Here is a 17148-nt window from a genome sequence, read left to right as displayed (position 1 = left end):
TGTCACATCTCAATAGGGACACATTCATACATTTATCAATTTAATTTATATCCAGAATGTAAATATTATGTATATATAAGGGTGTTTATTTGTTTTTTGTGACAGAAGTGTCGCAAGTCAGGTCCCAGTTCAGTGGCATAACCACGCTGTGATGATACAGACAGTACTGCTGGTGAGAAGAGGTATTGTGTTTGCATATATGACGACTGTCACATACTTGTTTCAAAACATTTCCATTTATTTAACGGCCGCGACTGCATAAGAATATAGTAAAAATTACATCTCATCACACAAGTATATCAATGCATAAGTGGTGTTATTTCGCTATTTACTTAAGTAAGTTGCTTAACCTGGATTTCTTCTTCCCTCTCAACGCCGCGGCATCAGACATCATTACTCTGCATGTTAATGCGCGTCATGAGCTATGCACTGCCAAGGACATATCCACGTCTCCTTTCGTCGACGCAGCACTGTAGTAAAGCACGTCCCTCCCCAACTGACTCCTGCACGTAAATGTTGCGTAGGTGGAAATTTTATTTGGGATTGGCTAGAGGCTCTGTGGATGCGCGTGGAGTGCTGTGGGCGTGTCTCCGCGCCGTGATGGATAAAACGCACGGGGCACCTTGCGGAGACCTGGGTACCGCTCCATGTCTTTGGGGTGGTGAGCTGCGTCCAAGGGCGTTGTGGGGATTCAAGCAGGGAAGGAGCCAGCTCATTCACAGCAGTAGAGAGTTAAAGCCCTGATAAAATAAATAAATAAATAATAATAAAAAATGCCTGCTCAAAATAAAAATGATGGAGGATGGAAGAAGTCTGTGTGGAATTCCGATACGAGGGAGTTTCTCGGACGCACCGGTGGTAGTTGGGGTAAGAATACGTTTAGGAAATTGTAAGGATTGTCGCTTATACATGTTCCAGGATGATGTCATGTGTTTAACGAGTGTTTTTTTCCCCGAGCGTCCACATTCTAGCGGGTACAATCTGCCTGTCTGCTGTCTGGTCACGATGCAACCTGTTAGATTTGACTTTGCAGCAAAGCACGACGGACTTCCGCGATGGGCAGCATATGCAGATTTTAAGGACATGGTTTTAGTTCAATTAAGAAAAGTAATATTCATTTTTTTTAAAAAAAATTTAAAAAAAAAAAAAAAAAAAAAAAGGCTCCTAAATTTCTAGACTGTGTTGCCTGTCCGTACCTTTCCTCACATGTCGAACTGCTCAGGAACTAACTAAACGATTCTACCTCTATTTGTTTTGAAGGTATTTTTGCAACAGTGCATGGTAGTTATGTGCAGCATTCACAACGTGATGCAGTCTATGATGTGGGTAGAAAGGTCATGAAAGGGTACTGAAGATTATTGATCACGCTGATGGAAGACAGTTATCTCACTTTTCAAAAAGTGATCTAAATGCTTTAATTACTCGCAGTATTGAGGTTTCCTGCATTATTTGATAAAGACATTAAAACCCAGCCTCAGTCATTGTAATGGCTCAGCAAATATGTGAGAACAAACGCATGCCTTTCTACAATTAAGCAACTCCTTAAGTCTGACATTCAATGTGCATGTTGTTTATTGACACTAAATGTGCATGTTGTTATTGCATGCTCCATACAGAAAGGGTTAAAAATGCATCATTGTCCAAGGTGACTCAAGGTGATAGGCCTACTCTTTGGGGTGTTGGGATTCAAACTGCTCATCTAATGTTTCACCAGCGGTCATCCTGCATCCGGCATCTTATAGAGCCAATTATAGCAGCCCATTGATTACTTTGTGCTGCCCTCTGTCAGCTGACTACATTTATATATACACAGTGTATGAAATTATGAAGCTGTCAACCTTATTTGGAGTTCATCAGAATCACTTCACTGATGACAGTGAATGATAATTGCTTATGAACGAGTTTGAATGTGATTGGATAATTCTGTGCACAGTCGCAAGCCCCATTATAAAATAATGTGCACATTTGTGCAACCAGGTTGTTGTATTTTTATTTCTTTTTCTTTGCCCCTGTAAAACATTTCTAATTGTTTTTCACTTGAATTTTGTTGGTCGTTATATCACATTAAAGGTGGAAAAGATCTGACCCTATTTATCTTAGTTTAATTTTTTACATTCAAAAAAACTTGCACAGTGAGTGACAAAAATATGCATTTAAACAATACTTTGAATGACATACAGTGAGGGAAAAAAGTATTTGATCCCCTGCTAATTTTGTACGTTTGCCCACTGACAAAGAAATGATCAGTCTATAATTTTAATGGTAAATTTATTTGAACAGTGAGAGACAGAAAAACAACAAAAAAATCCAGAAAAACGCATGCCAAAAGTGTTATAAATTGATTTGCATTTTAATGAGGGAAATATGTATTTGACCCCTCTGCAAAACATGACTTAGTACTTGGTGGCAAAACCCTTGTTGGCAATCACAGAGGTCAGACGTTTCTTGTAGTTGGCCACCAGGTTTGCACACATCTCAGGAGGGATTTTGTCCCACTCCTCTTTGAAGATCTTCTCCAAGTCATTAAGGTTTTGAGGCTGATGTTTGGCAACTCGAACCTTCAGCTCCCTCCACAGATTTTGTATGGGGTTAAGGTCTGGAGACTGGCTAGGCCACTCCAGGACCTTAATGTGCTTCTTCTTGAGCCACTCCTTTGTTGCCTTGGCCGTGTGTTTTGGGTCATTGTCATACTGGAATACCCATCCACGACCCATTTTCAATGTCCTGGCCCCGTCCATCGTCCCTTTGATGCGGTGAAGTTGTCTTGTCCCCTTACCAGAAAAACACCCCAAAGCATAATGTTTCCACCTCCATGTTTGACGGTGGGGATGGTGTTCTTGGGGTCATAGGCAGCATTCCTCCTCCTCCAAACACGACGAGTTGAGTTGATGCCAAAGAGCTCCATTTTGGTCTCATCTGACCACAACACTTTCCCCCAGTTGTCCTCTGAATCATTCAGATGTTCACTGGCAAACTTCAGACGGGCATGTATATGTGCTTTCTTGAGCAGGGGGACCTTGCGGGCGCTGCAGGATTTCAGTCCTTCACGGCGTAGTGTGTTACCAATTGTTTTCTTGGTGACTATGGTCCCAGCTGCCTTGAGATCATTGACAAGATCCTCCCGTGTAGTTCTGGGCTGATTCCTCACTGTTCTCATGATCATTGCAACTCCACGAGGTGAGATCTTGCATGGAGCCCCAGGCCGAGGGAGATTGACAGTTCTTTCGTGTTTCTTCCATTTGCGAATAATCGCACCAACTGTTGTCACCTTCTCACCAAGCTGCTTGGCAATGGTCTTGTATCCCATTCCAGACTTGTGTAGGTCTACAATCTTGTCCCTGACATCCTTGGAGAGCTCTTTGGTCTTGGCCATGGTGGAGAGTTTGGAATCTGATTGATTGATTGCTTCTGTGGACAGGTGTCTTTTATACAGGTAACAAGCTGAGATTAGGAGCACTCCCTTTAAGAGTGTGCTCCTAATCTCAGCTCATTACTTGTATAAAAGACACCTGGGAGCCAGAAATCTTTCGGATTGAGAGGGGGTCAAATACTTATTTCCCTCATTAAAATGCAAATCTATTTATAACATTTTTGACATGCGTTTTTCTGGATTTTCTTGTTGTTATTCTGTCTCTCACTGTTCAAATAATCCTACCATTAAAATTATAGACTGATCATTTCTTTGTCAGTGGGCAAATGTACAAAATCAGCAGGGGAACAAATACTTCTTTCCCTCACTGTAAATGCATATGAATCATTTAGATAATGTCATATTTTTCATACATAATACTGTAATGGTCATGCACATACAGTATATATTTTATTTAGGACAGTGAATTCTAAAAAAAAAAAAAACAAAGATTATAAAACAAGTTATAACATTTTAGCCTAAACATATTGTATCAAAAATAATAATAAATACATGTCAAATTTTAGGAAATGAAACATTTGTTTATACGCTATGTTGTGGAAGGAAGCTGACATCAGTAAAAAAAAAAACCATCAATGTGTTGCAAATTTAACAAATATTGTATCAAATAACTAAATGTTGCATTATCTATATGTTACACTAATAAATATCTGTCAAAAAGAGGATGAATGTATTTTCTTAAGAAATTAGAAATATTCACTAATACTAGTCTGCCACTGCCACTAGTATATTTGTTTATACCGTTAATGAAGGAAGCACATACATACCTTTTCTATATGGTGCATGAATTTATAATGAATTCCCAGGTTGTTGTTTTTGTTTTTTTTACTGTAATCAAACATTCAAATTCTATATATTAGTAAGTATGTTATTTGTCACGTGGCAAACTCTGAAAGTGATATTTCAGGTTAATATTAGTAGAACTATATGAACAACCCAACACCTAAAACATACTCTAAAGCGTGGAAAATTCATAGGTGAAGGAATTGATGTGGATTTCACTAATTTTTCTATCTAAGGTTGTTAAGGGGCTAGTTTGAATGACAAATACACTTGTAATTGCCTAAAGAAGTATAGGGACAATAATGATATCCACAATCTTGGACTGTCTGCCGTTCTTATAAACTATTGCTGTGTGTCTGTATCCTGACAGCAAAAATCCTGCTGTTCTATGTCATATTTTATGCCTTCCTGGCTGGAATCTTCATTGGCACCATCCAGGCACTTCTTCTCACCCTGAGTAACTACAAACCCACCTGGCAGGACAGAGTTACTCCTCCAGGTAAAAGCTCTCTTGTTACAGCTCTTCTGTGGCAGCACCTTACATTTTCTTAATCTTAGTGGGATTGGGCATGTGGGAATATGGGAGCCTTGCTGTGACCATACACTTGATCTAGTTATTTGTTTACACAATAAAATAAATGTATTTAAATGGAATACTAAGGTAGAAATCCATGGCATGCAAGCATGCAGTTTTTTCTTTTCACACAGCAAGTGTGCCAGGAATCATGTTGAAAGTTAGTTTGAAAGCTACTGTAGAGAGAGAAAAACAGTCACTTCCAAAAACAAGGTTTCACTAATGCATATATAGTAAATAGGAGTGTCATCAATACACAATTCAAATTTATTCAACAAGCTGCATAATAAAGTAAGTTATAAAAAATACTTTCATAAAATACCGATTGTATAACATGAGGTGGAATAAACACAATCAAGCCCACACTCCATCCTCTGAAAAAGTAGACTCCTCTTTAACTCAAATCAGGACAGGCTATGGGTATTTAAAATAAACATGCTTCTCCTATGTACACCATTCATGAGTTAATACGTTAGCATACTGGTGTACTAGCATTTAGCCCCCATGTTCAGCAGCAAGCAGGAGCTGGAAGTCTGTTGGTCTGATCTGTGGGAGCATTACGGTTACCCAGTAAGTTACACTGCTGATTCCTTCAAATATGAGTATCATACACCGATGCGAATAGCACAAACATAAGGCTACTACACCACACGTGCATACAGCAAACTCTCTATTGCATTCAGGCATGTTTTCCTCACTGAGTCAATCTTGGTTAAAGAAATCATTGCAATGATAGGGAAGTTCATATTTTGTAGTGGAGAATGCAGGATTCAAAAACATTACAAGAGCTACATAGAGCTATGTGAATAATTAACAGCAGAATAAGAAAACCCAGTGCTTCAGGCATGCCACCCAGACTCACACCAGTGAAATCTAACCATGTTTAATTTCTGTTAAAAAAAAAATGGCAAAGGATTTGTTTCCTTATACGTCTGAATGGTCATGCAAACAGTCATTGGAATTTTTGTACTTTTATAATGTTGAATGTTTTAATTAATTGAAAATGGAAACCTAAAACACATATTCAGGCAATGCTTTTTGCTGTATCAAAAATGTGTTGTATTGAGACACCATACCTGTTGCAGTCTCATGGCCATAGATGCATAGCTCTTTTTTTTTTTTTTTTTTACAAGTATACTATCAAAAAATTTGTTTAATAAAATACTGGTGCCATAACAGCATCAACCATAATAACTGGCCAATTCTGCCTGTTGAGTTAAAGCACAATTTCTGTGCAAACTAGGGCTGCAACTAACGATTCTTTTCATAACCGATTAGTTGCAGATTATTTGTAGATTAATCGAATGGGGGGGGGGGCAAATATTTTTTTAAAAATAAAATTTAAAGTAAAATCCTGAGTGTTACAAATGTAAACTTCAGACTTAAACTTTACACAACTGTTTGTCCAAAACAGAAAAGAACCCAATACACACACGTGCACACACATACACCAGAATATATATTATTTATTTAGGACTGTAGTTTAATTGTTTTTTTTTGTGCATCCATAAAAAATAATACATAAATATATATATATATATATATAAAATAAATTTTATATATACTTCCGGTTAGTAAAAAAAAATGCTAGTGTTATATTTGAGACTATGTTACCTTTCTAAAGTCCACACACTAGACAGTAGAGTGCATAGTGTAAGTGTATAGTACATCATTCGGAACAGAAGTAATGTAGTGAGCAACAGTACCACGCGCAGACCAACTAATCGATAATGAGATTCATTAACAGTGATTTTTATAATAGATTATTATCGATTTTTTCGATTAGTTGTTGCAGCTCTAGTGCAAACTAAACATCTAACAATAGATGCTTGTGAGGAACCAGCAGCAAGTCCTTAACCAATCGAGTCCAAGTCCAAAAGGAGTCCTTAATGGCCGAGTTCAAGTTGAGTCCGGCCGAGTCCTGAAAGTAATGAAACTGAAAAAAAAGATTTAAAATTGCAATTGTAAACTCAACATTGAATTGTTAAATTAATATTTTAACTTTCACAAACCAATGGCAACATAAATGTAGCAAAAATACCACTATTACATCTTAACATTGCCATTTAATATTTTTATTTCATGTCATCAGCATCTCAGCTAGTTTCCTATCAAAAAGTGGTTTCACTGAAAAAAGGGTTATAGAGGTATATCTAGAAATTTTATTATATTACAAGTGTGTGAAAATACAAATGAACCTGTTTTGATATTGTATCACAGTATATTGTGTCCTCCAGTTCGAGTTGACATTTCAATTTATTTGACGCCTCTCCCTCACGATTATATTGGCTGAGAGAGATAGTACAGAGTAGAGTTAAATTTAGCAGCAAGCTTCATGATTATTCATGCTTTATGCTTTATGCTGCATGGTTTTATGCTTCATGGTTTATTACTGCTTTTTATCCAATTTTTAACTGGATATTAAATTGGATAAGATGGATAATATGGGCATACACAGAAACTTTAAGGGTCCTAAAGTGGGGTCTCTGCTATGGGTGCTGCACAAATCTTAATTAAGCCTATACACTTGTAAAATGGCTCTATACAAAATGGCTCATGTTTGCTCCTGCTAATTTGAACATACTCATGATATAAAGTTAGTAATTTTACCATTGTTATGTCAGCTTTAACAGACCAAAGCGCTTTCAGGCACAGCTGACATTTCAAACAGTAAAGAACACATTTTGGCAAACTAATAATTCTGTTGGGAAACTGATGCAAAAACAAAAGTATTGATTAATCTGTTATATTTAAATTGTTTGAAATGCCCACTACTGTGCAAAACAATCACACCTCTTTGCAAGAGATGTCACAGTGGTGCAATAGGTAGCACTGCTGTCTCACACCTCCTAAGCTATTCAATCCTAAGCTTGGGTTCACATGCGCTTCCCTTGGATTCTCCAGCTTCCTCCCAGCTCCCAAAAACTCTAAATTGCCCCAGGTGTGAATGTGTGTGTATGGTACACTGCTATGGACTGGCATCCCACATAGTGTGTATTCCTGTTTCTTTATCCTGTGTCACCCAGAAGATGAGGGGTTCCCCTTTGAGTCTGATTCCTCTCAAGGTTTCGTCGTCATGTTGTCTCAGGGAGGCTTTCCCTTGCCACTGTCACTGGTGTGCTCATTAGTGTCATGTGATAAATATAAACTTACATACATATTTCAGTAAATATGATTTGTAACAGTGGGCTTCATTTATCAAGCTGGATGCAAACAAATTATTCGTAGGCGCATTTACACATGAAATTTGGTATGCATGAAAACCTGTTCACACTCCTGAGTGTGTCTAAATTTATGCAAAGGAGACTAAAGTATGTAAACCTTGACTTGATCAGTTACAAATGTTGTAATTTGCATGGATTACTGCACTTTGAAACATGGAATATACTTCCATGCTAGTTCAATATGTCAGGGACTAAGAATACCATTGACATACCAAATGTTAGTGGGGTGGCTCTGGCTCAGGTGGAAGTGCGGGTTTTCCACTAATCGTAGGGTTGGTGGTTTGATTCCTGGCCCTCATGATTCCACATGCCGAAGTGTCCTTGGGCATGACACTGAACCCCAAGTTGCTCCCGATGGCAAATTAGCGTCTTGCATGGCAGCTCTGCTACCATTGGTGTTTGAGTGTGTGTGAATGGGTGAATGAGACTCAGTGTAAAGCACTTTTGATAAAAGCTCTATATAAGTGCACCTTTTACCATTTTGCCATTTAGTGAAACCAGTCATTTTATATTATTGGCTTTAATAAAAGAATGTGAAAATAAAAAACATGAGCCAACACAAACCCATAAATGAAGACAAATTAAACTATTCATTAATTCGCAGGATGGGCCAGTCTGTTTGCACATAGTTGTAAGCCGTAAACAAATGCCTCAGCTGGAAGTAGATTAAGGTCACACTTATAAGGGAAAGGCTGTTTGAAGGCCAGTATGTGTTTTTTCTTTTTCCAGAGGATGAAAGCTTGCTTATAAATCTGTTCAGTTTGCCACAGAATCTTCTTTTAATACTGTGAAACACTTCCAGCACATTGACCACTTAAAACAATTTAAAAATAGCAGTTTCACTCTATGAATTGCTTGGTGTCCATGATCACATCAGCATAGTGTAGATCCTATTTTCTCATGTTTTCATGTCATCCCATTTTCTTTTCACCTCACCTAATTCACACATGGTTCACCTTATCTATAATTTGTCCCTAGATTTTGAATTTTTCAGGTGCTATGGCACTGCTAAATATTTTTATGGGCTAAATAACTCCGACTTCTGCCTTTCTACCTTTTCTTTCACTATTCTGTAGTTATTTCATGTTTCCAGCCCTCTATGCACTTTATGTTTTATGGAGTTTTGTGGGTGTCACCAAATGGTAATGTGCTTTGTACAAAGTAAATTCATGTTTCCAAAACTTTTGTGAATCCAGTGGAAATTTTTTGGTCGGTTTGGCTTACACAAACATTTACACACAAAATTCTAAAAGACTGATAAATGAGGCCCATTGTTAATATGCTTATATCATAATGGGAGAGCTTTCTATAGATATGGAACACAAACAACAAAAAGAGCATATGTTGTCCTTTGGTCATGGGATATTTTTCACCTGGCAGACATTAAGTGGTTAATTTGAAGTTCTCCAGCTTCCCCATTGGTGGAAGATTAATGAAAAGCTGCCTTAGTTATGTTACAGTAACTGAGCAGCTTGCAAGCTAATTTCTTGGCAGCCTGTAAAACAAGTAATATCTATAAGATTTTTTATAGCAGGTAAATGGAAAAACTTCAATTTACATGTACAGTGTACAATGTCTTGTTTAAATATGTAACCTGTTGGTGTATTTTGGTACATTCTGAGAAGTATATGGTATAGGTAAGGTATAAGAGTGTGGAAACATAATAAAATTTACATGAAAAATATAGCATAAGCTATGGGTTTTGCTTATCATTTGTCAAACTTAAATTGTGAGACAATAGAGTAAAATTATGTTTAGGAAAGTTTAAACATTTCTGAAAAATGTTAAGATTTTGCTCATTCTGATGTTATTGGTATGCAGGCCTTACCCACTCCCCTCAGTCAGATAAAGCAGGGATTTTCTTCACTGTGAATGATCCAACTACATATTTGAAATCCATAAAGTCCATAAAAGAGTTCCTGCAGGCTTACGATGTTGAATCCCAGCGTGACCAACTGAAGTTTGAGGACTGTGGAGGTATAGTAGCATATAATTGGCCTCAAGTATCTGTCTTTAGTTTCTACATGAGTTATATTTTGATGTTTTATGTTTATAACCTACTGTACTGAAATAAATTTCATAGGCTGCAGAAGCAGGTAATATGAGTAGTGCAAAGACCAGATTATGTAAAACGCACACACCCACACACACACACATGCTGTATATAAAGACTCCATGATTGCCATCATAAACTACTGGTTTCATAACTTGAATCCCCTTAACTCTTGACCATAATTACATTTCATTTACGGTATTTGCCTTTAAGCAGTCACTATATATATATATATATATATATATATATATATATATATATATATATATATATATATATATATATATATATATATAGTGACTGCTTAAAGGCAAATACTGTTATATCCAATGTGCAAATGATCTAAATCAAAGTCAAACATGATTTTAAAGGACAGACATGTCAGAACTCTGAACACTTTCCGAATGAGGAATCACAGACATGATGCAGTGCTCGATTACTTCCAGGCTTGATGTGTTGTTGGGTTTTGTGTCTCGTTTCATCCTTTTATCCTTTTCCACTTAGAGCAACCTGAGACTTATAAGCACAGGGGAGATCTGGAGAGTGAAATAGGTATTAGGAAGGCATGTCGGTTCCCAAAGTCTATTCTTGGACCTTGCTCAGGCATTGAGGATCAGAATTTTGGCTTCACTGAGGGAAGACCCTGTCTGATTGTCAAACTCAATAGGATTGTGAATTTTAGACCAAAGGTAGGTTTGCTGGATTTCCATAATGTTACATACATTTTAGTTTTAAAAATGTTCCATGAAACTAAACTTTAGAAATTCTAAAGATAACTAACTACAGATACTACATCATTCAATACACTTCGAGGCCCATGGATTTAATCTCTCTACTGGCTGAGTTCTGTTTATTTTAGCCCCCACAGTCCAACGAGAGTATCCCAGAAGAGGTCAAGTCCAAAGTCCAACCTAATTTGATACCTCTCCACTGTACAACTAAGGTAAGTAGAATCCCTTCATTGTATCTAAAGCACTGACAACTAACAGCTCACTAACTACCATTATATCCTATCCTAAATAAGACACAGATGTGTAGTTTTCAAAACCAGAATGTTTCTGAAAGGAAGTGAATCATATTTGATATTTGATGATGATATATGGATTTTTTTTTAAAGATATCATCTTGCACTTGCACCAAGTGATACAACAGAAAAACATTCACCCTGTCATCAGGAGAGCAAAATTGTTCATCCTAGAGACAGTCAAAGCGATTGTCAGTTGTGGGTATTTGTGAGCCCATGTATGCAGAAGAGGATAGTTAGCAGTTTTCCTCCAAGTGTGTTCAGCTGCCCTGTGACATAGCACAAGCAGCAGTTAAGCAGCATGTGGTGACTGGTTTCACATGTCTCAGAGGAAGCATGTGCTAGCTTTCACACATGATAGGGGAGCCAAGTAGCTAGTGGGTGGGATTTGGTAAATAAGAACATGGGGTAAAATTCTCATATTGTAATTTCTTAAACATTTGTAGAAAAAAGAAGAAGAAGATTTGCTTGGGCAAGTGGCATACTATGGCATTGGAGGAGGCTTCCCTCTCCAGTATTATCCTTACTATGGCAAGCTCCTGCACCCACACTACCTACAGCCTTTGGTGGCCATTCAGTTTATAAACATAACCATGAACCAAGAGATACGTGTTGAGTGCAGAGTGTATGGTGAGAACATACTCTACAGTGACAAGGATCGCTACCAGGGACGTTTTGAAGTTAAAATGAAGGTAAACCTTTTTTGACCTCCATTATGAGCACAGCATCATAAATCACTCCCGGTTTTAAGGCAAAGTAAGAAGCATCTTTTGACTTGAGATATGCAGCTACCAGACACAACTTCCCCACTGATCTTTCACAGTCTCACTGAGAGAAAGCATTTAACAATAAACAGATATCTCAAAAAGTGCCCTAAGATACGTTAGCAGAGGCTTAAAAAGTTTAAATAATTAGTCCGTATTGAACCATAATGTGGGACATAATGTCATCTGCTTCAATGAAAGATATTCTGCTTCTGTATAGAATTAGAATGCAAATGCTTGAAGGACTAGCCATAGCATATTAGACTATTCTAATAACAGTCTATTGTAAAACTAGACTATTCTGAAAATAAAAATAAAAAGATTATCTAAGTGACGTTTAGTCTACTCTCAATGTAATCAATATGGTTTATCACCCTATTCCTGTATTGCCACTTTGTGTGGCTTTCTTCCATTATAAAAGTGCATGATATTTGCATAAGTAGGTTGTTTCAAATCAAGCCAAATCTGGTCTAGCTTTGTTAACTGTGCAATTACAAATTTGTTCTTATTCATTGTCAACATGTAAACACTGTACTGTTTGCATTTGCTATTTTAAATGCACTTTACGCTTCTATTTTCTTTGAAATTACAGTTGATGGGAATAATGATTTTTATTTTAGATTATTTTTTTTATTTTGTCACCGAATGTATGTAAATATTGCTTTTAAATGTAATACTCTTTAATCTGTGTTGGACAAACTGAGGATTGTTTTTTTAAACAAGAAAAACAAGATCTTAGGAATGTGTGTGTGTGTGTATATATGTGTATATATATATATATATATATATATATATATATATATATATATATATATATATATATATATGAGGAGATGCAGTAATTGCACATTATTATTCTGTGTGTAATAGTACCAAAACCATTATTAAGATAAATATAGTATAACCACTGCAGTGACCCATCTGTAAAATGTTTTGTAGAAGTGTGCAGTCAATATCTACCATCAAACATCTGTCACTCCCTTTAATTCTTATGCTGAATTTTCCCAGAAGCACTGCATAAAGATACTTCTAGATTGTAGAGAAAGTGTCAATATTTTCTCTGAAAGTTGAGATGATGTGCATATTGCTTTGTGGGGAAAAGATAATTCCCTGGATGGAATTAATCAAGATATAATAAAAGGAGAAACAAACAATGTGTTTAAGTATATGTTTAATTTTTATTGTTATATTGTTCTGTTGTCTGTATTTTAAGAAAAATATAAAATCTAATTGTTTTCTTCCTCATCTCATTAAAAAATTGTGTCACCTTTGGCAAGTCTTTAAAGTGGAACCACCCTTAGCTGAAAAATTTGTAAAGTTCTGTTATGTAGATATATCAATTAGAACCATAATACTTACAAGACATATTGAGATGGACTTTTTGAAATAACTGCCTGTAGCCCAGCAGTGGCTCATGACCGTAGATTTGAGTAGGACAACATTAATAACAGAATAGCCTCAAACAAACTCACACTTGACTTATGCTATAGACTACTATCTAGTACATTGTTAGAGTAACCCCATAATTGGAAGTTGAGAATCACCAACATATACTCATCAGCATACTGTCTAGCAGCTCGTTTTGAGTGGTTTTAACCATACCCTTTTTCAATGATGTTTGCTTGTATCTTCTCATTTGTAAGTCGCTTTGGATAAGAGCGTCTGCTAAAAGAATAAAAGTAAAGTAAGGTAAAGTTTCATACAGCTGGTGTGTATCCGGTCACAGTGTGCAAGGTTCACACAAAAGAGATAATAACATTAACCAGGGTTTCAGCAAATTTCCAGCCCAACAATCTCAAACACCACACAGAAGACCTGAAACTAGCCCAAAAAAGTAAAGGATTGGAATAGGGAGATAATTTTTTCATCCTTTTTCTCAGCCTTTTGTGGGAAACAGGGTCACTGTGGTGCACCCACATTTCTGATATACTGACATTATAGACTCCATAATCTCTCCACAATGTATCATTAATGTCTAAAAAGGCTGTGATTTGTGTGGCAAGAGTGTGTAAAAGCACTTTCAGAGAGGAGGAAAGAAACCGAACACCAGAGTTTGGGATTAAGTAGTTAGCCTGGGAATGAAAGTGTCATGATCACAGATTATGATACTTCCATATGAGCAGGATTTGACTCGGGGTAGCAGTGCTTTGTCAAAAAAAAAAAAAAAAACAACAACAATCCAGTATTGGTGAACTGGGCAAAAATATTGCCTCTTACTTGGGTTCAAAAAACACATGCTATATATGTAAGTTTGTAGAAATGAAAGGTTAAGAAAGTCTCAAGAGGTCATGCAGAGAGTCTACTAGACCCATGGTTGATAGAGAAACAGTCTTGTGTAGGGCTGAGAATGCAGTTAAATTCACCTCCCATAATAAGGAAATAAGTGTTGAGATCTAGTGGAAGCATAACAATTATGTTAATAAACTCCAGGTCATCCCAATTTGGAGCATAGCTGTTGATTAAAGCAAGGCCATGTTCTCGCATTACCCAAGGGACCTTATATATTTTTTTTTTAAGTTTTTTTTTTTTTTTTTTTTTTAAACCAAGAATCAAAGAACATGGACTAGTATGAATCAAGAGCGTGCTGCTGTGGAAGCTTCAGGATGGTGACCTGTGCATGCACTCTAGCTTGAGTATGTGTAACTTATCAGCTCCAAACAGCTTGGAGAAGAGGGATTCCATGAATGAGGTAGGTTTCAAAAGAGAGTTTCTGGTCAGTATCTGTTACTGACTTCTCAACATCTTGAATCCTAGATCTGAGCAGGCTGGCATTGAGGGTTTCATGAGCTGAATGCAGTTTGGTAATGAATTCAGATCTAAGTGATGAGATCTTCCTGATGGTTGCTGTCAAGGCTTCCCATAGTAAAGCAGGATTTAGCTGTGCATTAGCTGTTGCAGGGTGTGGTTAGGACAATTAAAAAAAAAGTCACAGAGAGACTCCCACACACTGACTCTTCAAGAGCCACTGCCACTGCTTATTGGAGGAGGAGCGATGCTCTCCGTGAAGCATGAGGGGGGAGCGATGTCCTCCTTGGAGCAGAAAGGGCGAGCAATATACGGCGCAAAGCAAAGGAGCAATGTCTACAGCGGAGCATGGAGGCAGAGCAACATCCTCAACCGAGCAGGAAGGCAGAGCGACATCCTCAGCCGAGCAGGAAGGCAGAGTGACATCCTCAGCCGAGCAGGAAGGCAGAGAGACGTCCTCAGCCGAACAGGAAGGCGGAGCGATGTCTGAAGTGGAGCCTGGCATAGTGACGTCCGAGATGGAACAGGGAAAAAAGCGGAGCTGGGACTACGGCTGCTCTTAACGCCATACAGACTTCATATAAATCCATAATGAACTTTTTCACAATATCTGTTGTTACCCAGATGAGGATGGGTTCCCTTCTGAGTCGGGTTCCTCTCAAGGTTTCTTCCTCTTAAAACATCTTAGGGAGTTTTTCCTTGCCACCATCGCCACTCAGTGGCTTGCTCAGTTGGGATAAATTCACACCTTTAATATCTGTATACCGTGTTGATATTTCTGTAAAGCTGCTTTGAGACAATGTCTATTGTAAAAAGCGCTATACAAATAAAATTGAATTGAATTGAATTGAATTATCATTCGATATGGAGTAGCATTGCAACTTCATCAAAAGCTGTGCGTGCGATGCATCGAGGGTGATGAGGGCATGAGAACGACGTGCCGACAATGAGGTCGCGGAGCGGAGATTTGAACATACTCCCTTAGAGCAATGGATGGACAGCTGCCGGGGTCTCCCTGCAGAGAAGGAGAGGGCAAAGCTGGTGGCGAGTATTCAGGTCAAAACCCAGGTCCTCAAATGAGGGAGGCAAGAAAAGCTGACGTTCACCTAAAAGACATACAGAAAAATAAAGAATAATCAGCCTAACATGGTGAAAATTGAGATATCACAGGAGAGAGAGAGACACACACACACACACCTTGTCATTGAGGTATGCAAAGAACTGAGTCAGACTATAATCTCTCACACACACACAAGGGAGCAGAAGCCAAGCTGATAGTTACATTACACACACACATACACACATAGAGGCCTGTGAGGTACATAGGAAAATCTATGTTATGAGTTGCACACATACACCTGAAAGAACAGACAGAAATAACAAACACTACCAAAAAGAAATGAATGAAAGAACAAACTTACCCATAATTAGGAGAAGATAAAAATGCAACTTACTGAGGTCCTCTCCCGATGAAAATCCAGTCAGAAATGACACAGAAAAGCAGAAGTCAGCTTTTAAAAAATAGAAACCAAGCTAGGCCAAACATAAAGGCAGTAGAAACAAACCAGAACTTGATTATAACGGATGCTGGGAAAAAAGCAGATACTGCAAGATAAGCAATGCTAAAAAATGCACATTAGCAAACATAAGGGGTTTCGGAATCAGCTGAAGTTAAAACATATTGGTGTCAGGAAAATGCTTAGGGCGGTAGTTGAGAAGTAAGGAACTGTATAAATAGGGGGCCTCATTTCTGGGTTTTTAGATCACTCTTGGGATGTCTCAACTGTGTGGATCTCATGTGAATGGAACAATAAACTTGGAGCTTGCTTTTCCTCACTCACTGGTTCTGTGTCTTACTTTCTTCATTCAACTGGCTAGTGAATGTAAGTACCCAATTCTATTATAAGTTCTATAATTGTATTTGGTTAGTGGACTGAAATTGACACTACATTTTGGCGAGCCAGCCAGGAATAGCTGTTCAAAACAGTAACTACATTTACATGGACAGCAATAATCTAATTATTGACCTTATTCTGAGTAAGACAATATTGTGATTAAGGTGTTTACATGAGTTGCTTTTAGAATATTCCTTTCATGTTCCCGTTCCATGTTATAGAACAAAGATCGATTAACGGCACACGTCATTACATCATGCCGTCCGATGTTCCCTCCAGAATTTCACGTATCTATATACAGTTCGTCTTTGTTACGGTACCATATACAGTTTCAGGTGTTTCATTTTAAATTTTACGAAAGCTTCAAGTGCAGTTAATTATTTGTCATGCTATACTTGCATGAAAACTCATATAGCAGTTAAGTATGAGTTTAGGATGCAGCCGTGCTCGCATGTTTGTCATCAAACGGTAGACCACTGCAGTGTGTGTGTGTCCTGTTGCAAAATGCGGTGAAAAATCCCACATGACGTTAATAGAGTGATTAAGGTGTGTACATGTCGATAATGCACTTTGATTATATGACTAAACTAGGAATACTCCTCACGACTTAATTTGATTTGTGTTTACTTCGAGTCGGATTAAGATAATCAATAATC

General features: G+C 37.6%; 1 protein-coding gene across 1 annotated transcript; it reads left to right on the top strand.

Moving 5' to 3' along the window:
- Positions 1-613: 613 nt before the first annotated feature.
- On the top strand, positions 614-13006 carry atp1b1b (ATPase Na+/K+ transporting subunit beta 1b). The gene is made up of 6 exons (XM_017456875.3): positions 614-867; positions 4584-4712; positions 9833-9988; positions 10569-10753; positions 10924-11007; positions 11535-13006. Exons 1-6 carry the CDS (start codon positions 774-776, stop codon positions 11793-11795), a joined length of 909 nt encoding a protein of 302 aa, XP_017312364.1. The 5' UTR covers positions 614-773; the 3' UTR covers positions 11796-13006.
- The last annotated feature ends 4142 nt before the right edge of the window (positions 13007-17148 follow it).

Source organism: Ictalurus punctatus, chromosome 26, assembly GCF_001660625.3.
Source record: "Ictalurus punctatus breed USDA103 chromosome 26, Coco_2.0, whole genome shotgun sequence".
NCBI lineage: Eukaryota > Metazoa > Chordata > Actinopteri > Siluriformes > Ictaluridae > Ictalurus > Ictalurus punctatus.
The sequence above is the reverse complement of the archived record's forward strand: the minus strand, read 5'-3'. Positions and strand labels throughout refer to the sequence as shown.

Coding starts and splice junctions, on each gene's coding strand:
- atp1b1b (XM_017456875.3), top strand. CDS start 774: ATGCCTGCTCAAAATAAAAATGATGGAGGATGGAAGAAGTCTGTGTGG. Junction 9,989..10,568: donor GAAGTTTGAGGACTGTGGAG/GTATAGTAGCAT, acceptor TTTTCCACTTAG/AGCAACCTGAGACTTATAAG. Junction 10,754..10,923: donor TTGTGAATTTTAGACCAAAG/GTAGGTTTGCTG, acceptor TGTTTATTTTAG/CCCCCACAGTCCAACGAGAG.